This window comes from Crassostrea angulata, unplaced genomic scaffold, assembly GCF_025612915.1.
Source record: "Crassostrea angulata isolate pt1a10 unplaced genomic scaffold, ASM2561291v2 HiC_scaffold_67, whole genome shotgun sequence".
Lineage (NCBI taxonomy): Eukaryota > Metazoa > Mollusca > Bivalvia > Ostreida > Ostreidae > Magallana > Magallana angulata.
The window spans coordinates 40922-68189 of record NW_026441622.1 but is presented as its reverse complement, the minus strand read 5'-3'; the positions used below and the strand labels follow the sequence as shown (position 1 = coordinate 68189).

Genomic DNA, 27268 nt, shown 5'->3' with positions numbered 1-27268 from the left:
TCCTTAAATACATTGTGCCAATGACAGAATATTTATATTTAAAGCCACGTATGAGTTTATAATCTTTCAAAGAATAAGACGGAGTTTCTGTTCATTTAAAAAGAAAGATATATACCATTATGCAAACATTATGTGATACTGCAAATTCTTGGAAAGTCTGATTTGTGAAACACGACTAGATTTGTAAACATGTCCACTCTTTGTGAAATTTCTTTAATTGTTTTACAAGGAAATATAACATGTACAAGGTATGTAACTTTTAAATTATTACATTATTACTTACCTTTAAACAAAGTATCCTCCCAATAATTTATAGAAAAAATAAGATAAAAACATTTTATTTGTTTTTTAAAGAACGAGCTAAGTAATCTATAAATAAACCTGGATTTCCATATTCTAAATATAGACCGAGGTTTAAAATACACTGATAACAAACGATTAGTGTCTTCATATACTTTAAAGTTTCTAGCAAAGTATATACCTGATTTGAGGTACTTATGCTTTCCACCCAATTGTAGGCGAAATAATTAAGAAAGGGCGCTTTTTTACTTTCGTTTTGTCATCAATTTATTCCAAGTCTTTACATAACAAAGTAAAATGCGAAAGGGCCAAAATGGCACGACTAATTGTCGATTTGAAAATAAGAGAAGCCTTGCTACTGTATTGGTAGAATTTAATATTCATCTTTTTCATTATGACTGGCGAAAAAATAATTCACACGCTGTAGTAGGCCCCTAAAATTTCAATCAGAGTTTAAATAACAGGAATTGTTAATTCTTTTACAAACAGTTAAAGGAGACTTGTGATCAACATTATGTGTTATTGCTTTAAGAAAAATCGTGAGTACCCATGTAAACGAAGCCCAGCTCTTTCCTAATATAATACATATCATTAAAAGAAAATTCCTATTTTTTTCTAGTACAAAATTATATCAAATTCCCAAATAGTATGGATACATCAATAGTAGGGATTCATTTCTTTATTAACTATGATTTCATTGTCATCAGTTTCAAGACGCAATTGCAATAACGTTACACGGATATCAATGTTAAAAACTACCCGCTTGCTACATGTGGTTTTTAAGGAGTATTTGACGACTTTTAGCGAAAAGGGGATGGTTAAATGAGTCGATCCACCTAATTTCTATAAATCTATTTTCCTTTTGCACTCAAAGAGTGAAATACCATATTAAGAAACTATGTGACTTTTATGTTGGTGATCTTAACATATCCCCACTCTTACTATCTGACATAACACGCACCTCTGTTTATAGTATTGGGTATGAATTTAGACTCAGAAGATGCGTAGTATGTATCAGCTACATTTTTTTTTTCGACCAGTACGTCCGAACGGGTATAATTACTTATTTTACACCCTGCTTATAGTACTCAGGTTATATCACTCTGCAAATCGTCAAGTGATGGTGCTTCTTGTTATCAGCTATTCTCAGTGGGGATCTTAACATATCCCCACTCTTACTATCTGACACAACACGCACCTCTGTTTATAGTATTGGGTATGAATTTAGACTCAGAAATTGCGAGATACTTAAAATCATCATAGTGATTACGATTTGTAAATTAATGAACCAGGCTGAGTTTCAATGGCCTATCCCCAATACTCACTCAAAAGAGTTATGTTTGTATTTTATTAATTTTTTTTAAATCTATGTAAACAATACCAATTTCAATGCCTGCTTCCAAAGGAGCAAGGCGTGTCCTAGAAAACAGATCGACATTCAAATATGCAAGTATACATCTTTGCGTGCCAATATAAAAAACCGGGTGTCTTTAGATACTTGGCACAAATGCAGAATCTAGGGATGAGAAGTCTCCGTTGAGTTTGTAAAATTCTTCGACTTCATTTGAGTCTGCCGATAAGTTGGCAATATCTGTAGCTAATTTACTTGCATCGGTCAAAGTTTTTGTTCTACAATAGTAATGCGCCGACCGTTCACTCGTCCAGCCAACATGATTCATTAGATCCTGTGGAGATGAGGCGGTACCCGAAATCGCCATCGTTACAGCAAAACCGCCTCGGAGACTATGGGGGGTCTCCCCCTCGTAAATACCTAAAGATACCAGGTAATATCGCAGTCGTTCGTAAACGGCCGAATAACCTAACTGTTGGTCCAATACACGTCCCGACTCCGAAACAGGTCTGAAAAGGTACCCTAAACTAAGATCCACCTTATTTTCTTTAGACCAGTTGTAGTATTTCTCGAGGCCCACAACAGGACAGATAGCTTTATCATGAGATCTTTTCAGGACAAAGGTGTTTGATTTCCCATCTCCCCTCAGTGTTTTCCCGTACGTGTGATTAAAAACAAAACCAGAATTGTCTTGTAATTTTTTCACTTTCTGTGATAGAATGTTGCACACATCACTGATCCTGTCACCCGCAAAGAATTGGATTTTAAACATCGCTTGGTCCCGAATAAGGACAAACTTTTCTCTTAAAGATAAATCGGGACGCGAAAATTCTCTGTCAATGTACATTGTCATTGATTTTATTTTCCCCAGGAATATTGGTTTAACCTGTTATGGCAATACATGAGATTTTGCCTGCTCCTCTTTACACTGCTTTATATAATTTTTAACTTCTATTGATAAACAGGGATTTCCTACTTTCAATTGAGCATCCCAAGAACGGCTTCGTCCATGGGTTCGCAAAATCTCCGTCATCTGTTGGATCATATTTTGAATAGTTCCCGCTGCAAGTCTAGTAGGACATGCACATCCAAGTACCCCCATTCTCCCTAAGAACGGGCACGAAACCGCGTGAACTTGAGTTTTTCCAAACTGATCACTCCAAACGAGGAATCTACATACGTCTTGTGGCGTCATAACTGTAAAGTCAGGAGAGTGTCGTAACTGTGATAGAAACAACCGCAATCTTCTTTCCAAGCTTCTTGTTTATTTAGCAGATTTCTTATTTTCTTCATTATATTGGAGCTTGTGTAACCTTTCGTCAATAGCAAGAAGGTCAAGTCCATAATTTGACGTCTACAAATAGAATTTCATTGTTACTATAATTTCAGTCAAAGTTCATTCTGCATGCTCTAAGTTCCCATTTCAGCCCTATCTTGTCAGATATGTATCCCCTTTTTGATGGGATAAGCAATATTGTTTTATCACCCATTACACCAAACATTAAATAACTTTCACAATAATTAACTAGAAGTGACCACCATACCTCTGTCCTCAGCGACAGAAAAGCCCTCAGCGGCTTTTAGATTTCAGTGTACATGTATTAACTTTAAGTTCTGTCCTCAGCGACAGAAAACACTTATGGCCCTCATCGGCTTTTTTTTCTGTTAACTTTAAGCTCTGTCCTCAGCGACGGAAAAGCCCTCAGCGGCTTTTTCAAAATAAAATAGAGTTCGTATTACCTCTCCTTTAATGAATTGGCGCAGCGGTAATTCTCGTCTTCAGTGCACACTGGAAAAGTACGTGTTGTCTATCGCTCTGCAAATCGTCAAGTGATGGTGCTTCTTGTTATCAGCTATTCTCAGTGGGGATCATCCTATAAACGGATCCACGACTGTTTATTACATAATTATAGTATCCACAGTGCAGGTGTAGTAATGAAAGGATTTACTTAAGCAATGCGCAATATCAAGCTATCAGAATGCTTTTCCTTCGTAGTAACCGTCGTCAGGGTGGGCGGAGCTTAAGTGCGAATCTAGGTTCCTTATTAGTTTCTGGTCTTGATTGTTCACGTTTCAATGCTAATCGTAAAATTGAATTTTTTCTGAAAAAATAAATGATGAGTAAATCATATGATTAAGCAAAAATATAGCTTATCTATTAATAGCCAACAAATTTTTATGTACATTACATCTTTGCACATGCAATTTATTTGTGTGTGTGTTTTGCCTTGTCTATCCCGCATTTGTAATAATCAGTTTTGGAGTATTATACGCGTAAAACAAACGCAGACATTCATGTCCTTTGGGATTATAGGATATTCATTAGATAAGGTAATTAACATATAACATAGTTATTACCCTCGAAGCTAATCATCTAGATGTTCGGAAACCAAGTCCATGTTATTTGCATGCTTTATTTTGAGTAATGTTATATCACGAACTGTTGAGTCAAATTTTGTATTGGTTATGTATGATCTAATCAATTATGTTATCTATTTACAGATAGAACGAATTAGATTTCACGGAAGAAGTATCTTTTGGTTGATACATGTTGTATTAAAATTATGCCACTTATCCGAGAATAGGTAAGGACGATAACTGCGGAGTTAATACTTTGTTTACTTTTCAGTTAGATTATCAAAATAATTATAATATGTGAGAGGTATGAAATAGTAAAAATCATCCATTAATGAGAATAAGATCCACGGTCTAGGACGAGGCTATTTGATGCCTTAAGGTCAGACGACACGTTCCTCAATTTTATATAACATATTCCATGAATTATTTTAATGGTTTACTACTACTCCGACAAGCTTTCTTGCAAAAAATTAGAATACCTTACCAGGCATTTCTGCAAAATACTAGAGAATTCAATTTCCTATATAATCTTCTTGAATATACACTTGAATTGCTGATATAGAAATAAATAAATAATACAGCACAGCGAAATTCACTATATTGGGCCGGGCTTTGAACTCACAACCTCTAGAACCTACGGTCCTGGCAGAGATCTGCCACGGCTCTAACCACTCGGCCATCTAGGCATATAACCATATACAAGTAAATTTTAATCATTTTAAAAATCATTATAAAAATAATTATTTTTATTGGAACTCTTTATTACGAGGAGATACAAAAAAGATGCTCGAGGAACGTGTCGTCTGAACTTAAACATTGTTTAACAATTACAGTTTTTGAGATATACAGGACATTCAAGATGGCAATTAACATCATCAAACAGGTGATTTACAAATTAATATCCAGCATTAAAAAAGTTTTTAAGAAATATCGATGAAAGAGTAGATATCTTAATTTTAAGATTGAAAACAGTTCATCTATAACAGTAAATTATTTAATACGATTATATTAAGCATATGGGCACTAAAGAAAATCATCACTGAAATAATTTGGACCGAAAAATAATTACTGTTGAAAAATTGCAGATATAGGGAATTTTAATTTTAATAAATGGTTAATTCATTAGCTTGACTGTAACTTGCTCCATCCTTTTTAATTTAGTATACTCTCTCTTTCTTTTTCTCTCATTTCAAAATACCCTTTCACATTTTGGAAATATTAATTTTTTTTGTTAACATTTTACATAATATGTATGAACATATAATATAAATTTGAAGTACACATACATTACAAGACTTAACGATGAATGTTCATTAAGACTTAATGAACTTTTTTGGCTATTAGACAAAAAAGTCTGACCCCATTAAATTGAGCATCATGCCAAAACTTATTGTTTATTTAATTACATATGTTGTCCTTATACTCTGCACCTATAACCCGTAGAGTTTCAAATGTCATTCCTAGTTCTGATTCAAACAGTTAAAGCCAATTTGCATAAAAAATTGTTTTTCTATTTATTTTGATTTTAATTCACAAAAAGGTTCATTGAGGTTATCATATTTGTAACCTTAAATAAAAAAAATGTTTTACTTTACCTTGTGGATCTAACCTTCTCGTTAAAAAAACCTATGTATTTTCTTTCTTAACTCGATGAAAGGTTTGGGCAAATATGTACAAATTAGACATTTTTAATGAAAGGTTTTGGTAGCTGACAAGATCACAAAAGATATTTAAGAAACGTAAGTGTTTTAAAATGTGTATTACATAGAGTTTATAACAACACTAGTATTTATACGCTATTTCTTATATATACATTTCGCGATTTTGACATTTTCCTCGATTATGACATGCCCAATTGTATCAAGGAGCACACGGCTGGTGCGACCGGTCAGCAGAGGATGCTCACTCCTCCTAAGCACCTGATCCTACCTCTATATTTTTGGAGGTCTGTGTTGCTCTGCTTTCGATTTGTATTTCATTTTATGGATTTTTGGGAGTTGATTTTAATCAACTCTCCTATGCAGTTACTCTGAAAAAACCGAAAGTGAAACAGTGTTTGGACCAAAGCACAAATCATCGCCGCTGACAAAAAATAGTTCTTGAGAATAATTGATAAATTCGAAATAATGTATGCTAAAGCATTGTTTTTCAAGGAAACATATTTATAAATACCTTGAAAATAGTCAGATTTTAAATGGTACGAAAAATTTAGATATTTTTTTAGTTGTATGTAATCTTACGCCAGAGTTCAATATAGTCTCGTTCAACTCGACGCTCGGCAGTCTCCGTAAATCTCCGACAAGCAGAGAGTCTCTCTTGCTTGTCGGAGATTAACGGCGAGAGCCGAGCATCTGGTTGAACGAGACGAGAGTTCAATATTGCTTGGATCCATAAAGTTTCCAGAAATATTTCAATCACTGATACATATAGTTTGATTGAATTTATCCTATCTTTGAATATTACTTAACATGATTCGTACGGGGTTTTATCAACATTCTTGTGTCGAAAAAGTCCGGAAAATCATATTATAAAAATGTGCTTAATTCAAATACAGATTAGAAACTACCTGTACTTGTCATGCAAAATAACATATCATTGATTTTAAAATAAATAACCATCGATGAAATCAACTCCCGTCAGTTCTTCGGTACTTTGATTGAGATAGTTGACGGTTTTTTTTGTCATTTTTTCATAAGTACTTAAGATATTTAAACAAATATGTGAAAGCTGTAAGGTTGTTTTAAAGGGATAGTAGCGAACGAGATAAAAAAAGATATTGAAAATATGTAAAGGCGGGTGCGACCGGTCGGCAGCGGATGCCGTATCTTTATAGAGGTCCGTGTTGCTCTGCTTTTAATTCATATTTCGCTTTATGGATTTCTGAGATTGTTAACAGTTTGTTTTAGTCATTTTCATATTCGAATTAACTAATTGTTATTTCATATGGATGAGCTAGTTGAATGATTATATCAACACTACTAGTAAATATCTGCCATCTATATATGCATATTGCTGAATTATGTGGACAAATATATCAAAACGAGACTTTTTACCCTAGAAGTACTAGTGACTGACGAGATAAAAAGATGCATCTGAGTAACCTAATGCTAACTTATGATATGGGTTAGATAAAAGATAAATTTATCAACAACACATAAATGTATATACAACAAATATATATTCAGCTACTTGAAATGTTTGAACGAATGTGTCAAAAACGAGGCATTCAATAGTAGCTGACGGAATAACAGGAAATAACTAAGAAACTTTAGTGAAGTCTTAAGAATATTTAATCAATAATATCTGTAGATATCTGCGAGTTGCAATTGTAGTGCATCTACGTGAGATGTTGGAACAAATATAAATAAAATGTTAGATATATTACTTCCATACTTACGTCGACTCGATATATCCCAGTAAACTTGAAATAAAAAATACCAAAGAGTCTTTATCATCTGTTTCATATTTGGAAATTTTGCTTATCCAATTATTTGCATATTTTACTTGAAAGGGGCATTGATCGTAGCCCAACAACAAAGCGATATGACAAACGTGATGATTTCAATTTTACTATAGTCAACTTTCTTTATTTGTGTAGCGATATACCTTCACCACCTGCATATGGTGATTTTGTCTCCAACTTGTTTTGATACGCAAGGGCATGCTCTATGTTTGAACAGTTTTCTAAGGCAAGGCAAGCTACTGACAAACAAGGAAAAATAACAGGACTACCAAAAGTCTCGATTGAAGTCATCTTTTCGAAAGTTCTATGGTCGATACAACGACCTTGTTAGCAAATACAATCTTCAACTGGATCGCATATTAACTAACGTTTTCCATACATTTTGTAAGACCATGGTTGTCATAATTGTCTACTGATGTTTTCATTTTCCCGATTACGACAAAGAGCACACGGCAGGTGTAACCGGTCAGAGGAGGATGCTCACTCCTCCATGGCTCCTGATCCATCCTCTTTTTTTATTAGAGGTCCATGTTTTGTTTTTTTTTTGCTTTTGTTTTGTATTTTTCTTTGGACGTTTGATTTTGAACACTGTTTTTTATCACCACATGTCATATCTAAAAGAAAACATGTAACAATTGAAAGGTTTAAAAAAAAACAACAAACAAAAACCAAATAAGCAAATCTTTATTTTAATGTCATGTTGACGATCTCTTAGAATGTTATTATAAACAACACTAGTAGATATCTGTCATCTACATAATGCTTTTGATCTCAATTTCTGATAGCTATCCTATTGCTCTATTTTATTTCCAGTGACGAAAATTCTTTTCTCGTTTATTTTACTGTGTCTTGTATCAAGGTTTATGGAATATCTTATACAATACTAGCACTTGTATCCACTTTAATATCCTAGCTAGATATTTATAGAAAGCTTTTCTCACATCTCGTAGCCAGTGACTAGTAGTCAGTGACTAGTAACTAACTTAACCTGTCTTGAAACCTTTGACTATGAAAAAAATGACAATAACAAACTATCCAAAATATTATTCGGTAATTGATTTAAAAAAAAATATAGATTAGTTTGTCTTAGACAGAAGATATTAACATACAATCATATATTATCGATTATACTATTTGATTTTAAAGGGATATAATCTAACCAATCTCTGCTTGAGTCAATAAGGCACATTTCATTTAAAGGAAAATAAAAATGTATTCAATCACATTTTCGTGCCTTCAATTACATAATCCACAAATCAGTTATTCGCTTATTTTGCCAGTCTTTGAATGTCCTTGATGGCAGAAGGAACTCAGAGTTCTCCTTCATCGTTGTCATCAAACCCTCAATCAACTCGACTTCCAATTCATCAAACCCCCGCTGGCAACCCAGAATTTATAACTGTTGACGACAAGTACAGATGTGTGGTATGTAATGGCATCGTGCGGGAGGCTGTTCAGACCCAGTGTGGACACAGGGGCTGCGAGCAGTGCTTCTCTCAGTTACTTCAAGGGAATCCGAAACAGGTCATGTGTCCAGCAGGGGAAGAATCATGTGTCTATCTAAAAGAAAACGAGGTGAATATTTTAATGATATTAAAACAAATTCACACTGGTTTCTATCAAGCACCTTTAAACTATTGATTAATGTGATATACTGAATAGTTTGATATTTCCAAATGGTAAAGTGTTGTTTCTATTCCTTGTTCTTTATAATAATTCTTCTTACGGAGTTCCCTCCCAACAAGGAAATTGGATAAACTATGTCCATGGAAATTGATTAAACTATGTCTATTTCTTATATTTGTTGATTTTAAGTGATATGTTAGCGAACCAATTTTGCTATATCAACCAACACATGGAAAACCAATGTTAAAAAAATCAATTGATTTAGATTTTCAGGGATTTTGGTGCACGACGGGAAGTGCGTCTTCTTCCTGTGTATTGTAGTTACAAAACTGAAGGATGTAAAGAAGAAGTGCCATGGAAAAATCTACAGGTAACTGAATATATACCAAGTCTTGTGACAAATGAGAGTTATTTTAATAATGATAATTTATGTCAGAAATAAAGCATCTAGACATCCCTTTTATACAAATGCAGAACAGCGGTGTTATTATTAACTCCATTACATTTGTATAACAGAGGATAAACGTATTCAAGAAAAAATATAAAGTTGGGGGTTACATATCATTTTTTCAGTACTGCAAAGTGACGTACAGCAGAAAATAGTGATGTTTAGATTGGATTACTGTGGTTTCATCAATATTCGTTGAATACCAATTTTCGTGGATTTCGTTATTCAGTTGATCCACGAAATTAAGTGTTAATTGAAATTTCTAATAACATTTTGTATTGATAAGACCACTGGCCACGAATTTACGTATCCTTGAAACCGTGATTTTCACTTTATCCATGAAAATTGATACCCTTGAATATTAATGAAACCACAGTAAATAATTAATAACGGTTTGTTTAACGTATCAATGTTTGATAATAGGCACACGAAACAACATGCAGTTACAAACCTTCTAAATGCAAGTTTTCCCAGGAAGGGTGTCAAGTTACCGTTGTTCTAAAAGATTTACAAACACATGAAGAGGGGTGCCTGTTTCGTCTGGAGGCCTGTAGTTATTGTTTGCAAGAAATAAAGCATCATCTTATGCAGGTGAACAAGATACTGGTATTTAATTACCACAATGCCATCGGTTAAAACCTACGTTGTCAGATATTGTCAAATTTCCATTTTAGGATCATTTGGAAACTGCGTGTCTTGAGTATGACATATCTTGCCCATTCAGATGTGGAGTCGAATCTGCTACTAGGAGAATGGTATATGAATTGTTTTTCAGATCTTAATGAAACTTGATCATTGATAAAAAGTATATTATCAATTGCATGGTTTATATAAGCTCTATGTTAGTACGTATCATTCTTTGGAATCGTAAGGCAGATTTATATTCAATTCAGAAATTTATTAATTTACGAACAAGATATTTAGCATAAACTTATCCGGATCTTAAGATTTGTAAAAAACTGAAATAAAAACACTCCAGACAAGGTGCTTGTTTTAGATTGAAGCTAAAAATGCCTAGTTTTGCTGGGATCATATCGTAGACAAGATTAAGGTAGTAAGATGTATACTATTCAAACCAGATTAATAATCAAAAACAAAATCGAAGTAGACAAAGTAGACACATGTCTGTGTTTTAGAAACGTTAACTTGTTTGTGCTATGCATGTGTCTTAAGAGTCTGTATGCTGTAAGTATGATATGCATATACCCATAGACTGAAATATATATATATATAAAGAGCACACCAACGTTTCAACATTCTGAAATACCATTGTGATGACTTCGTTTGCATGCAAGATTTTAGTAAATTACAACAAAAGCGTTTTGCTCTTTGGTGCAAGAGTTAGTTTGGTTTTGTTTCCCGTGCAAACTACATGAGCGAGGCGTTTCTTTGTTACTACTCGCATATCATCATGTAAGTAATTTGTGTATTTTTATGCATTAATCTCTCTGTAAAGCAGTATGTTATTTTTCAAGTAGTCAATTTTAAAGATAAAGTGGGTGTGCTAATTGATATTGTTACAAACCAAATGTCGGTAAATTTGAACGATGTTTTGTATGAATGTGTCTTTTTATTGCTTTAAATGAGAATTTCAAAGCGCACACTTTTTAATAATTTACACATATTTTGATGACATATTTGTCAGCAACATTTTTATAAAATTTATTATCTACTGTGTTGTTTCTTAGAAACCTTATTTTTGGTTTATTGCAGTTAGTTTACCACATACACTCGAATGCCAAACAAACTGTGCATTAGACGTATAAGTAAAAGACTATTAAATTTCAAATAGTTTTCTTGGTGGATGCGCCTTTAAATTAAAAGAAATGCGAACGACATAGCATGACTTGTCTTGGTAAATGTGGATGACATGCTTGCAAAATTAGAAAGACAATCTGCTGAAAAAGACCGAGAATATCATTAATCTGAGTCACCTTTTGGGTTTTGTTGTATTTCTTCAAAAACCAAAGATTTAGAAGCTGACCTCGTGTTATTAAACATTAAAAAAGTAGTAGCTCTTGCTGAAGATGAAGAAATTTGTAATAGAAATATCGGTGACAGTGAAGGTCAACTGAACATACGACGAAATACGTGAAACAACATTCCAATGCGTCACTTTATTTAGGCAGAAAAAAACCTGTAGTGAATTATGAAGGTGAGAAACCATCAAGTGCAAAAAAGAAAACTCTTTTCTAAACAAGTAGTTCCTGATCTATCATTGCTTTGTTTAGAAAATAAATGATCCGTATGAACAACTTCTTGCATTCTACGTTTGGTTAATCTTATTGTGACGACATAACCATACTGTCTGCAAGAAAACATTGACAAACACAGCTGTGAAATACATGAATGAATAAAATAGAGGTATAACCTCAATTTCATGTGCTATTTTCAATTTGTTCAAAAGCAAAGTTGTATAGAAAACAAGCCAAGTTTTATGTGCAATTCACCTTTGATCTCCACCAGCAAAATTACAAATCATAGAAACAGAATAGTGAACAAACTAGATTATGTGCTCACTAGAACTAGAAAAACTTCTGTGAATGACACAATATCAAGTGATATCGAAAACGTGTGTCCTATTCATAGACCCGGTCATTCCTTTGAACAGTGTCGAATTAATATATGTTTCGAATGGTCGCGTAAAAACAACAAACAATATGAATGTCATTTAATGAGAAATGTGTGAAGTGAGGAAGTTCATATCATTCAACACCTTGGATTCGAAAAGAAAGTTAGTGTCTATGAAATGTGTCTTTTTCTATCGTTTCTAGAAGCCTGAAGGCGGAGAGGATACAAAATAAAGAGAATGAGAAAAAATGAACTCAAAATTACGCAGGTTTGCGGAGATTCGTTGAATTTCAAAGAAAATCTTGTGCAAAAACTGTACTTGTTAATGTGCATTCGAAAGATATCAGAAACAAATGCAGGTGTATGCAGTGGTTAATGGTTAACCAAACAAAATTTCAGCAAGTTCTGACCTTTTTTATCTTATGGGAATCAATATAATGAGGACAAACTATGTGTTACCATCACATTGCAAGAAAACAATTATAAGGTGTCACAATTACCATTCAATTATGTAGGGTTATTTAATTTTTAACCATTCTGGTACGAGGATGGTCCTTGTTACTTAAAACAAGAAAATATTCATAAAACAAGAGCAAGCTATTCAAAAATATACAAGAACAAATGGAAATTGTTGACATCACTTCTTTTCGTATGGACTGGCATTCAACATGACGTCGCGCCTATGGTTAGTTTCGTTACTTATATAAATGTCTTTGCACGGATATCACATGGTCTACCAAGTTTCCACTCCTTGGTTACCTACTTAAATATTGAACAACATTGCATAATAAGTTTTATTTTTCACGTTTATTCGAAGAATTATTGATTCAATAATATAATGTTTCTCTTATCAACACTACACACATAGAAGAAAAATATGACAATTAGTTGAAGCTTTCTCAGAATAAAGCCCACACAGGTATATCGTTCCCAAGATCATCCAGCAATCGAAACACCCAAGATCTCTCAGGAAGAGTACGAACACGTCCACACAGCTTGTCGTCCAGAATGAATCTAACTTATCTTCCAAAACCACAAAGCAAATTAATTTGAAAAAAAATCAAATCTGCAAACCAGGGTTTCCCCAGTAAACTACTACACCCACTGAGCACGCATGCGTGCAAAAATATATAAAATGGATCATGAGTGTGGAAATACATTTCAAACATTATTAAGGTAGTATAACCAAACCAAAAGAATGACAGAATATTTGGAACATAATTGTGACATGGTTGAAAAACTGACAATCGAGTGATTGAATCTATAAATGGACATACTTCTATTCTGTACAAAACAGTACAGTTGCATGCTGTAGCTGACTACGTTCCAGCTATCGACTAAAAAGCTGAAATCATGATGTTCGTCATGAGAGGCATAACTAAAGCGCATCACGAACTAGATCAGAAAGTAGGACCTGGCAATGTTCCTTATGGACAGGAACGCACAGGAATTGTATATTGGCTTCACTTTTATTCGGGAAACCTGTTTAGGGAAAGTTTATCAACACAATAAAAACTTATTTCTTGTCAAATGGTCGTCCGATGGTAATGTTACGCTGTGATAATGATATTTATGTAAAAAGAACTGTGCTGAGATAACTGATATATTTAGTGTTAGATGTGAATTCGGGAAAAATATTTTCCAGAAAACAAAAAATAATGAGAAGATTGGACTCTCCATCGATGACAGTGAATATCTTGAGATCAAGGATTCACAATTTCATAAAGATTACAAGAAAACATAGAAGCCTTCTTACTTTAATTTAAACAAGTTTTCTGGATAATAAAAATATATTAAATTCTTTTTATCTTTTGTTTTGTTTCCGAAAGCCATAAATTTTGTTTTATTCAGTTAATTTGCCGTATACACTCAAAAATCATACAAAGTGTGAACTAAATGTACAAGAATAAAAACTATGAATTTGAGTGGGTTGCTTGATGTGTGCTACATTAAAATCGTTTTACTTATTTTTGCGTCTGCAGTTTTAAAAACTGTTTCTGAAATTGTTTTGCTAAGTAAAATTGAATTATTTATGTGAAGTCTGCTTTCTTTTACTCAATGTTCAGTTTGTGTCTGATACTCTGCATATAAGGTATAATTATGTATACTTTATATGAAACATACATTTGCCCACTCCTTGCAAACCATGTACCTTTTTATGTTCAGTATAATTCAGTATTCTGTATTTGAAGTTTGTCTATTAGTTATTGGTATTTATTGTACGTTCAGTTGGAATTTATTAACTGAACGTTAAGAAAAGCACTTGTTGTCTCGCATATATCATTCTGTAAAGTACAAGCTTGTTTACCATGTGTTAAGTACCAGTCTTTTTATTGTATAATTATACCCGCACTTTCTAAAGAAAGTTCGGGTATATTGTTGTTACCCTGTTCCGTCCGTCCGTCTGTCACGTTTTACTTACTCAAACTGCTCTTACATCTTATAAACCAGCAAACTGAACTCTTGGAGTTTGATTTGGGGTGTCATGTTGTTTCGTAAAAAGGTTTCCAAAATTCCCTTGTAGTCCTGGGGGTCAAATAATTGGTAAAAAAATGACGTTTTTTCACAAAAAACCTTCTTCCTCGAACTCCTCCTACATTTTCAACAGTAGACAAATCATCTCTTGGAATATGCTTTTGGGTATCCTATAGATGCGCAATAAGGTTTAGTAATTTTCAATTTTGTCCTGGGTGTAATTAATGGCTGAAAAATGACTTCTTTTTTTTACCAAAAAAAATTGTTTCAAAAACGTAATTTTTTTGCCGTAGCCAAATGATCTTCTAGAAAATGATTGGGGTGTCATATTAAAGTGTGATCAGGTACCAGAATTTTTTGTTTCATTAAGGGGATCAGTGGGCAACAAAAAATGATGTTTTTTTTGCAAAAAACTATGGTTACCAGAACTCCGCTTACAACTTTTGGAGTAGCTACGTCATCTCTTGGGATATAATTGGGGCTGTCCTATAGATATGCAATAAGGTTTTAAAATTTATATTTCATCCAGGGAGTCAAATAGTAGCAGAAAATTGACCTTTATCACTCAAAAGAAATCCATAGATCCCAGAACTCCTCTGATGATTAAATGGATAGACACATCATATCTTGGGATATGATAGGGACTGTTCTATAGATGTGCAGTAAGGTTTTAAAAATTTAAATTTCATCCAGGGAGTCAAATATTTGCAGAAACGTTAATCACTCAAAAAAGCATAGATCCTAGAACTCCTCTTATGATTTAATGGATAGACAATTAGACACATCATATCTTGGTATATGATAGGGACTGATCTATAAATGTGCATTATGGTTTTGAAAAATTAAATTTAACCCTGAGGAACATTACCTACATACCGTTTGATGCTCTTTAAAGATCAAGAAGATATATGGTAAAGGGCTGGGGATCTCAACCGTTTTCGAGATATTCGTGCACTTCCTGCTCGAGGGGGGTCACGACCCCCCCCCCCCCTCCGGGGCCCATGACCTACATATCGTTTGATGCCCCTTGGCACAAGGAACAAGAATATATATTTTGAAGATATTAAGGGACTTGCTGTTCGGGGGTGGGGGGGGGGGGCAGGACCACCCACAGGGCCCATTACCTACATAACATTTGATGTCCCTTGATATAAGGAACAAGAATATATATGGTTTAGGAGTCATGATTTTCCATTTACAATAGAGTCTACGATTCTTCCCATATGGTTCAATGTTAGACCCTACACCCTTTTGATACCCCCCCCCCCCTCCGAAAAGTGGTTGTCTAACCACAAATGAGAAAAATCAAACTAGGGTGCACAACTAGATATGCAGGCCTATTGTATCCTAGAGTTTTGTACAATTCTGTTCAGCCGGCTATTTGTACTTTGCGGAACGGAACGGAACGAAACGGAACCAGTTAAGAGGCCCAAAATAGGGAAGCAGACTTTTTAAAAACGCCAATATTTCAATTTAATTTATCGTAAGTAGAAGATTGTTTTTCAAATGTTGATGTTTGAATGGACTGTTTATTACATGAAATATGCTACTCATTGCTCTAAAAGTCATTACACGCTTTTTTTTCCGAGAAAACTTAATACACAATTCGAGATGACTGAATTGATTTGATAGCTTTTTTCATTCATCTCTAAAGAATTTGATAAAAAAAATCAAAGAACGGCGAGTTGCTGTTATATTTTCCATTAATTAAATTTTGTTTTTGAAGGATTTCGTTCCGTTTCGTTAAATACCAATATCCACACGGGTAATGATATTTTGCGGAACGGAACGGAATCAGAAAAAATCTATTCAGAAGAAAAACAACATAAGTTATTTTCATCGATGTTACACATGTATACAGATTGAGTAGCATATTTCATCTAATAAACACAGTCCATTCAAACATCAAAATTTGTAAAACAGTCTTCCATTTAATTGAAATATTGGCGTTTTTAAAAAAATCTGTTTCCCCGTTGGTTTGGGGCCTCTCAACTGGTATCATTTCGTTCCGTTCCGCAAAGTACTAATAGCCGTTCAGCCATCTCTGAGAAACAAGTTCAGAGCGGGAAAGAAGAAAAAGAAGGAGAATATCAATACATGTAATAAGAACCGTACAAAAACAATTAGTCTCCAAATTACATTTGGGAGACTTAATAATAAAGTTTAAATGGAGATAGGATCATCAAACATCAATAATTTCAAGATAATTGACAATTTCTGATTCTAAGGGGCACAGGATGACCCCTTCGGGTCATAACTTATATACCATAATGATCTGACGCACCACGGCCAAAGGAGGAATAATATCTTTGGATTAAGGTGGGAATCTCAATGGTTTTTATGATATTTGATATTATCAGGTAGAGCACTTGGGATCATAACCTACATACCATCTGAAATGCATTGAACAAAGAAACAATAATATATGTACATGATATATGATTCAATTCAAGAACCCAGATATAGATCTATCATCTATGTTTTGTAATACTATTATATATATATATATATATATATATATATATATATATATATATATATATATATATATATATATATATATATATATATATATATATATATATAGTTTGTGTTTTGTTCTATACTATTCATGTTCATGACTGTAGTATGGCTTCGTCTTATTTTGAATTACATCAAAAAATTGTCAAATATATGACTTGGAACCCCCACCCCCAAACAAACATAAATATAAACCGCCCCTTCCCCTGGAAAATGTTCTGGATCCAAGCATGTATTCCTCCTTAAACTAGATATAAAATGAAATTTAAAAAACTTACATTTATTTATGCTTAAAATGAAAATAACCTTAAACATTTACACTTCATTGTTGAATGCTCTATTAAAATTAAAATATAATTTGGGGTCTAAAAGTTTTATAAACTGAAAAAAATTTTATTCTTAAAAAATATCACATTACACCTTGCATAATTGACAAATGACCTATTGAGATATGATCAGAAGTCATATATTTCTACTTTGGGATCAATAACTAATATTCATCGACAAGTTAAAATTAATAACAATATATGATTCAAATTATAAATGTTTATACTCCACATCCACACCCCCTCCCAATCAAACCTGGTTCTAAAGATTCAGTCTTCTTACATTCTTACATGGGAACAGTAGCATATTTCAATCATTTCTTGATTGCTTTTTCTCTCCTTATGCACATTAACATTTTTGAAATTGCTTAATTTAATTTTTGAGATTTATAAACAAAATGTTATATGCATGTGTATTCGCCTATTTGGGAAATTGTAAAGTCTCCTTAACAAAGCAGTGTAATCATTAGGCTAGGAATTACCCACATGGATCAAACACTACATATGAATAAGATAAAATACTTTATTATTTCTAGTTCTAGAATGTCAGAGTGTCTCCAAGGGGGCATAACCTATATGCAATGACACAAAGAGCAAGAATAAATTATATGGTTTAGGGATGAGTATCTAAGATCTCAGAAGTTAACAAAATATACAGTGTATCATCATTTCCTATTTCATAAAGGCAGGGGGGGGGGTTAAAGACAACACCTGGGGGTCATTATTGTACTTGCATCATAATTACGTTAGAAGATATTTTGTATATTTTCCTGTTTCGTGGGGTCAGAACAGTCCCATAAGGTCATGATCTACATTGTATTTGATGCATTATAATAAATTTAGAAAGAAATACCCCCTCCTTCCTATTATAACTCATATAAAAATGATAAGTGTCTACACTTACTTATACATGTAATACACAAATTTAATACGAAATTGTTTATACAGGGTCAATATGGGGTCAATTTAATAGTGTAAGTTTGACAAATGAAAAAATAACTTTTGCAATTAGAATGACGGAAACTTTACAATGCGATAGGATAGGTAACGATAATAAGCTTATTTAAATACCGGTATTAAAAATGCTAGTAAAGGGAGATCACTTATTTAGAAAGTGAAAGTAGTACTTATACCGGTTTCTCATAATATTGTGCTACAATACATGTATTATGCTTACCTATATTGGTCAACATCATAATGATCCATTAGAGCACAATATGAATCCCTTGAGCTGATCATCACAAAAGAAATGTTTATGCATGTTAACTAATCCTTTTCTGAATATGAAAAACACATACATGTATGTATACACCAGGTGAAATGAAACCTATCAAATCGAAGAGCTGGGTAAAACTAGTACCCGCTATTGAGACCCGTAGACCTGTGTTGTGTACGTAACTTCGACAAAGATCAGTCATTTGTAACATGCATGTATTTTTATGACCTATTCTTCAAAACCCCTTGCACTATTTTATTAAGTAAATAACAGCTTCAAGGTGGTGCAGGACACCTGCATATTGTTATGTATACTTCCTATTGAAATAAACAATAAAGTATAAATATAATATTTCCCCCCCAAATAATGTTACCTTACATTGAGGCGCAATGGGTTAAAGCAATAACATGTCTGTAAGATCATTGGAGTCCGAGGTGTATTTTTGGTAATTTTACTATTGATAAAAATGAATTTTCATGGGGGGGGGGGGGTCTGGACACCTCACTCCCACCCCTTTTCTAAATCCGTGCAAACGATTATGTACATGTAGGCACACAGAAGTAAATCTAAAGCCGACAACCGCCGCGGAGAGGGGGTATAATTTGATTTTGTTTGTAATAATTATATAGACCATACTTTATATGACATTAAATGTTAAGATTATTGATTAACTTAAAATTCACATGCAAAAAGTTCAACCCCAAATTGCACATAAAGTGCTGCTCATGTGTATTATCATGTGGGAAAGGGATCTCATCCTTCAGTTATGCAAATTACAATTTTTGAATGTATTACTGGAACTTGCATGTGGCCTTCATTTTTAATTAAACTGGAACAGAACAGTGTTATTTAGGGGCAAACACTTGGTGTGGGTATTACTGTCTAATGATAGCATCTAGTTAATGTTTGTTAATGTGAGTATCTTAATTGTATATCGACCTGTTTACTGCTTGTTTGGAAAAAATGTTTAACTGTTATTAGGTATAATTATATTAAAGCTGCATGGTCTATTACAGTATCAAATAATTTTCCATACAAACCAATTATCTTAGAAAGTTTTAGACTTTCGTCTATTTACATCCGCAGAATCGGGCTCCTTTCAGAGTTAAGAATATTCAAAGTAAATAAAAATAATTTCTTTTCGGGCATACAACCCCCCCCCCCACCCCCCCCCCCCCCAAAAAAAAACCCACCCCCCCCAAAAAAACAAAACAACAACAACAAAGATACAAATCAAAATGCATCACGGGAATGTGTACGAAAGGGAACCGTTTGGTTTCGTCCCCCGACTATATTTAACCTGGATGTTATGCATCAATTGTATATAAAACAGAGATAATAGTGAATAATTTGTACATATGTTTATTTTTTATTTTCCAGAACACTACCCATATTTAGACTCTATTAATAGCGTTATCAATCTCGTAATAAAATCATCCCTGCCTCGACGTTAGAGGCGGATTTTGTTTAAAAAATGTTCATCATTTTTTTCATTTAAATATGGCTTAATTGACCGGGAAAACTACTGCAACGTCTATTATTATATACTTAGCATAATTATCGTTTAAAAGCAAACACAAAATCTGATATTAAATCGGACAAAGCAGTTTTAACTAAATTTTACTATAATTCAGTTAAGATATAATTCACTTATTTGTTATCATATGTCGAGGTGTTGTCACGGAACGTTTATAATGTATGGATATTAATTAAGGGTAAAAAGTTTATAAACATTGTAAGCATCAGTGCAAGTAATGAACATAAACAATAAGTGTGATGCTCATGATTTATATGTGTTACAGATGATTCAACACTATACTAATGAATGTCCACGACGTCCGATTGAGTGTAAATACAACAGCATTGGGTGTAAATTTACCGTGAGTACAAAAAGCAGCCTTTGTTTAAACAATAAAACAAAATTGGAGTTGTTTATGTCTTTTTACATTGTTTATCTATGACATTGTTTTCTATGGGACATGCATTACAGATATCTCACAGACATTTATTATTCTCTAAATCTGTAATATATACTAAATAGATAACTGAGTAACACTAAGTATAAAATAGGTTTTTCTCAGCTTTTCAATTTACTTTTACGTTACAGCGTAAGTATTAACTTCATTTCAAACTCTGTAAATATATCAGGGATCAAAAGAAGATGTTGATAATCATATTAGGAATGAACTTGATCACCACCTTGAGCTGTCAGTTCGGCGATCAGCAGAAACAGGTCTGAAAGGAGCTCAAGCCAAAGAAAGGACACAGGTTTGTGCATGATGTATATTCATTGTTTTTTTACGATAATCATCATCATCATCATCATCATCATCATTATCATCATTATCATCATCATCATAATCATCATTATCATCACCATCGTCATCTTCATCTTAAGAAGTAACACACCTGCCATAAGTTTGCCAAAGAGAAAATGTTGAACTATTTTTCTAATATCAAAAATGTAACAAATTATTCAGATATATTCTCTTTTTATTAAGGAGTTATATGGACAAGTTGCCGAGGTACAGCAGTTAATCGCGGGGCATGTCAAAATCATGCATGAAGCAAAGGAAAATATTGAGTCATTAAAAAAGAATATCAAGGATGTAAAGGTATATTCTTACTTAGAATCTGCCAGAAGATGCTCAGAAATTATTTTAGGGCAACATGCGTTTATATCGAATATATGAATCTATACTACTATATTAAAATAATAGACTCGAATTTTTGGGCTTTAATACCGATAAATCGAAAGAGTACTGTATTTTGTTTTATATATTTTAAACATCATTGGTACTTGAAGATAACCAATTTGTTTTTTTTTTCTCAATTAAACTTCGCTAACTAATAATCAACGAAAATTCCTAAAAAAATCCGGAAATCATCTAATTTTTTTTTTGGATTTTACAATCTTGCACATGAGTATTACATTCACGCTCAATCATGGGAGGCTCTTTATTTTATGTTTCCACAATATCACATTTGCATGGATAAACTCAGAGACGATAAACAAATGCGTGTAAATTTTCACTGGAAATATTTTTCTGTTCATCAACGAAAATACTGGAGATAACTCTTATATAGTGCATTTACTATAAAAAGAAAATCCCGAGAGTTTCGATGTCAACATAATGTGTAAAAAACGTTGTTGAAGAAATGTTGAATTCTGCATTATTATAGAATTAAACTTTTCGAAGAAAGGTATTTACAACTTCAAAATGGTTTGTTATGAACAATTTGACTGTTATTTTCAATGCAAAACTATCAATTTTATCCAAAATCGTTTTGGAGCGATTCTGCAATTTTCTGCTACATTACGTATTTATGGGAGGCATTTTAACAGTGGTTAAGGCCTTTCCTCAGACACAGTTACATAATTCCAACTCAGCAGAGTGTAGTAAAACTAATAGCATTATTGTAGACTTAAAGCTTGGTTATGCAAATGTCAACAATATACGGTGTGTCGATGTATCTATTTCGTAAATGTCCGATATCATATTCAATGTCAACCCGTGCACGCACGGGTCAAAATCTAGTGTTTTGTTAAATAAGTTGCAACAGAAACGGATCTTTCTATTTTTGTGTTGCAATTTGGTTAATTTTTTTTAAATAAATTACTTATACCATGTGACTGTGTTCTATATCAGCTTTTGTTTGTGTTCTTCTACTTTTTAAAATTTCTACTTTGCGCCCTCGCATCTGTGACACAAATCATAAAAGTTGGTGCACATATGCCCAAATGATCTTTACATTGATTCGATTCTAAATAAAATGTTTCAATATCTTAAAAGTTTGGCTATTTAACAGCTAATGAATCTATTTGGGTTATATATAGGATCAATAATGGAATTGAAAATGAAAACTGCTGCAAATTCATATACGCAGAAAACACAGTTCTTAATTTTAAAAGAACAATTTTTGTTCTTCCACCTTCTAGAAAAACTATTCGAGGCAGGTATATTCGAAAAAATCTAGGCATATAGAATCTGGATTTATAGACAAACAACTGTTTATAGAGGTTGACATTAGAAATTTTGTACGATTAAACGATGTTTTTGTTGTCCATGCAAATGATAACATTTGCATTTTATTACTTTATCAAGCTGAAAGTTGTTGCACAGACAGAAAGGCTAATTACAGTAGAAAGAAAAATTGACAAACTTGCAGACCAGGAAACACAAAATAGATTAGCAGGAGAAATGCATATACTGAAAGAAAATCAGAGCAGTATTGAAACGAGAGTTACACAACTCGAAAGAGCAGGGCCTGTGGGCGGACAAAATGGTTGGTCTAGCTACTAAAGGCTTTTATATCACAGTCGTCATAAAAACACCTTTGAAAAAAAAAATGAAATATAACAAATGTTATTTATCATATCAAAAATGAATCACAAAATCAAAAAAATAAATTATTTCAAAACTCAAATGCGTTTGTTATTTATCAGAGTTTGAATATTTACTTAAATAGCGTTTGGAAAAAAAAGTATGCGGGAATCGTTACAGATTTAAAATAAAAATTCTAAAATTTATTTATATTAAGCTGTTCCTTATGATGAAAATTATTCGACCGAGGTTAAGATCAATATTTACGAGATTGGTTAACAAAGTTGATATTCAGACTCGATTATTTTTATCAATAAGAAAGAGAATGGTAAGTACTTATATCTTTTAAATCTGATCCGAATAACAAAATTTGAATGAAAAAGTAATACCTGCTATTTTTAAACAAAATTATTGTAAAAATCAATATCACATAGAAATCGATAATTATTTTGTACGTTTATAATTTACAGGAATACCATCTGATCAAATTCAACTACACGAACGTCAACTGGGGATCATTGATCTCCGACTAGCTGAGCTTGACCTACGATTTCAAGTAATGGAAACAGCTAGTTATAACGGAGTCCTCATGTGGAAAATCAGAGACTACTCGCGCAGAAAACAGGATGCCAAGTCTGGGCGCACGATTTCCCTGTATAGTCAGCCTTTCTATACTGGACGGTTTGGATACAAAATGTGTGCTCGGGTCTACTTGAATGGAGATGGTGTAGGAAAAGGTACTCACCTTTCTCTGTTTTTTGTTGTCCAAAGAGGTGAATACGACGCCCTGTTACCTTGGCCCTTTAAACAAAAAGTATCTTTAATGTTGTTGGACCAAGATAATGGAACACGGCATTTGGTGGATTCATTTAGACCAGATATTACAAGTTCTAGTTTTAAACGCCCGACGTCTGAGATGAATGTAGCGTCCGGCTGTCCCCTGTTTGTCAGTCATAGTGTCCTTGAGACTCCTACATTTCTTCAGGAAGATACGATCTATATAAAGGTAGTCGTCGATATCGAGGGTTTGCGACAGCATTAGAGTAGTTCCCAAATCAGCTACAAAAGACAATCGTTTTGTCTATACTTGAAGGCTTGTTTATTTCTGAAAGATATATGATAAAAGTTTTCTTTTATAATGCAAACTTTATTTCTTTCTGATTAAGAACTTCTCTACTTGTGTTTTATCTTACCCATGTTTTTATGTCTTCAATTTCAGTCAATGACTCTTAATAAACAGTGGCGGCGTAGGTTGTTGTCAGAAAAATAATGCTGTTGTCAATGTTATTCCAGAACTCTTACCTAAACTTAGTTTTACACCTGTAATATCTTATCAACCGGTTTGCAAATACACCTTTTGATTTCAGTTCCTTCAACCTCTCAAGTCCATCAAAAGGAACACTAAATCTTAGTATTGAGGGGACAAAATTAAACTGAAATAATATTAAAAAATCGAATAAATTTTGAATTTGTTGAATAAATTCTGAATGATTATTGATTTGCCATGTCAATGAATTGATAAAAACCCAAAAAGTTAATGTTAGTTGTACACATCTAATTTATGTTTTTGTAAAAGTAGGACTAACTTAACGCTCAATTATATTATAAATTAAGACTAAAATTTATTGAGTGAAAGTCATTTTAAGGATATAGAGACCAAATTGTGAAATCATTTTGATGTGTTACAACGACGAAAGAAGATTGGTAACGTTATTTTATTACAAAATTGCATATAAATATATTCTTTTTGATATATAAAGTATTATCAAAGTACTGAAGAACTGGCGGGAGTTGATTTTGTCGATGTTTATTTATTTTAAAATCAATGATATGTTATTTTGCATGACAAGTACATGTATACGTAGTTTCTATTTTGAATTACGCATATTTTTATAATATGAATTTTTGGTCTTTTTCGATTAGAATGTCGAGAAACCTCCATATGAATCATGTTAAATAATATTTAAAGATAAAATTAATTCAATCAAAGTATGTATCAGTGGTAGAAATATTTCTCGAAAATTGTATGGATCCAAGCAATATTGAACTCTAGTCTCGTTCAACCAAACGCTCGGCTGACACCGTAAATCTCCGACAAGGGTTTACGGAGACAGCCGAGCGTCGAGTTGAACGACACTATTTTGAACTCTGGCGTAGGAATACATACGACTACAAAAAATATTTAAATTGTTCGTACCATTTAAAATCTGACTTTTTTTAAGGTATTTGTAAATAAGTTTCCTTGAAAAACAATGCTTTAGCATACATTACATCGAATTCATCAATTATTTTCAAGAACTAAGTCTTGTCAGGAGCAATGATTGATTTGTGCTGAGGTCCAAACACTGTTTCACTTTCGGTTTGTCCGAGTGACTGCATAGGAGAGTTGATTAAAAATCAACTCCCAAAAAAGGATATGCAAAAGCTTGTTCAGTAGATGAAGGGTCAGGGTCCCGGTCATCCTTGAAATGTTCCCTTTGAAGAATTTACTCTAGTCATTTACATTTTAAATGTTTGTGATTATGACAATTCAAATGTGACCCTAGTTGACTTATGATATACTTATATCATTCCATACTCTCAGTACTTTCAAACTGTTTTCAAGTGTAGATGTCATATGAGGTGGTGCAGAATTCCATGGAAACTTGGGTAATGACCGGAAACAATCATCTTTAATCTAAATGTCTGATTGGTCAAACGCAAACAACAGCATTGCGATTCCGGATAGATTGTTTCCGGCTCGCAAGTTTTAATGGGTAACGTTTTCTTGCCATAATATATTGATATTGCTGGGGTTTCATTTGATTTGCTTTGTATTGATGACAACCTTTAAATAGTTGAGGTTTGATAGCATCATATAGATACTGCTGTTTACATAGAAATGTAAATATGAATAGTCGATTCAATGGAAGAATGTTATAAAAGTTTACTTGTGTAAAACAATGGTCAAACAAAGTTTTATGCATCGTTTACTTTGATAAAACGACACCAGAATTTTGATATTGGCTTTTGTTGACTGGATCTAATGACAGTTAAATTTTGTCGACTTAGATGAATCTTTGAACCATGATAAACAGTCATATTTTCCAAGACACGGTTCTTAAAAGAAGAATGTAAATAACACTTTTAGTGACGTACAGTAATGGTTAAATGTAAATATCTTAATAAAAAATGCGCATATCTATCTATCTATCTATCTATCTATCTATCTATCTATCTATCTATCTATCTATCTTTATATATAAATCATTAAAAATCAAATTGAAAAATATGTGAGATACTAGATATGAATATTATGACAAGACATCTTTTCTATATAGAGACATAACCCTTGACATGTACCTTGTATTTGAATTTTGTTGATTTTTTCAGCTTTCATGTAAATATAATTGATTTTGATTTTCAAAATATTTCTTTTCAGGCTATGGTTTTTGTAATATCTAATGACTAATGTATATTCTAAAATAACTTATGCTTGATAATCTAGTGTTTTTGATGAATATGAACAGTTTTGTAATTTTGTTGCACAAAATATTCAAATGGTAGCTTTTAAACTTGCTTTTAAAATAGTGTGGTTTTTACATGTATCATTTTTAAAAAACTATGCTTTTTTTCACACGTTGGTTGTAAATAGAGAAACAATTAACTTGTTTATTTTATAAAAAAATTCAGATTTGCCATTTGTTTTTCATTTGTACTGTATTATACTGAGTAATTTAATGATTTAATTAAACAAAACAAAAAACATGTGAGGTTTTCTCCATTGTTTACAAACAATTTTTGATAAGATGCACATGAAGGTATCTGCAATCTTTGGGAAGGAAATCTAAATAAGGGAAAAAGTTACCAAACGTAAATTAACACGACATCAGCATTGTAATAAATGACAGCAATTACGTTCCTCCCTAGGATATACTTAGTTTAAATTTTACACTCAGTCGTAAAAATATGTTACCTTCAACAAACAATAATCTTATTCCAGGGGTTACATTTCTGTAAGAACCACGAAATTCACGTACGTTTTCAAATATTATTGCAATTTTGATCTAAATATGTTCTCTCATTTTGGGATAACTTGATATTTTTTGATACCTTTTGTGTTTGAAAAGCATTCTCTAAACCGTCATCACTATAAAGCATAGATATCTATGAACTTATGTAATTAAACAAAAGTTACTTTAATAACTTTAAATAAAAGAAGACTAAGAATTTAGTATGAATGCTTACTAGAATATTTCTAAAAACTGCATTGCTATTGTAGTGAGGATATCGTCAACGCCGAGCTCGTA

General features: G+C 32.8%; 1 protein-coding gene and 1 pseudogene across 4 annotated transcripts; one reads left to right on the top strand and one right to left on the bottom strand.

Moving 5' to 3' along the window:
- LOC128168909 (TNF receptor-associated factor 3-like) lies at positions 1–26717 on the top strand. 4 transcript variants are annotated; one of them, XM_052835074.1, is made up of 12 exons: positions 1–248; positions 4154–4236; positions 5708–5748; positions 8753–9047; positions 9364–9468; positions 9970–10137; positions 10221–10301; positions 20457–20534; positions 20803–20922; positions 21156–21269; positions 22761–22941; positions 23450–26717. In XM_052835074.1, the coding sequence occupies exons 4-12, from the start codon at positions 8760–8762 to the stop codon at positions 24019–24021; spliced, it is 1707 nt and encodes a 568-aa protein (XP_052691034.1). In that variant the 5' UTR covers positions 1–248; positions 4154–4236; positions 5708–5748; positions 8753–8759; the 3' UTR covers positions 24022–26717. The 4 variants fall into 4 exon arrangements, with proteins under 4 accessions (XP_052691034.1, XP_052691035.1, XP_052691036.1 ...); XM_052835076.1 differs by lacking the exon at positions 5708–5748 and having other exon boundaries at positions 2–248; positions 23450–23716; positions 26401–26717; XM_052835073.1 differs by lacking the exon at positions 5708–5748 and having other exon boundaries at positions 2–248.
- On the bottom strand, positions 1791–4689 carry LOC128168906 (uncharacterized; annotated as a pseudogene).
- Positions 26718–27268: the final 551 nt, after the last annotated feature.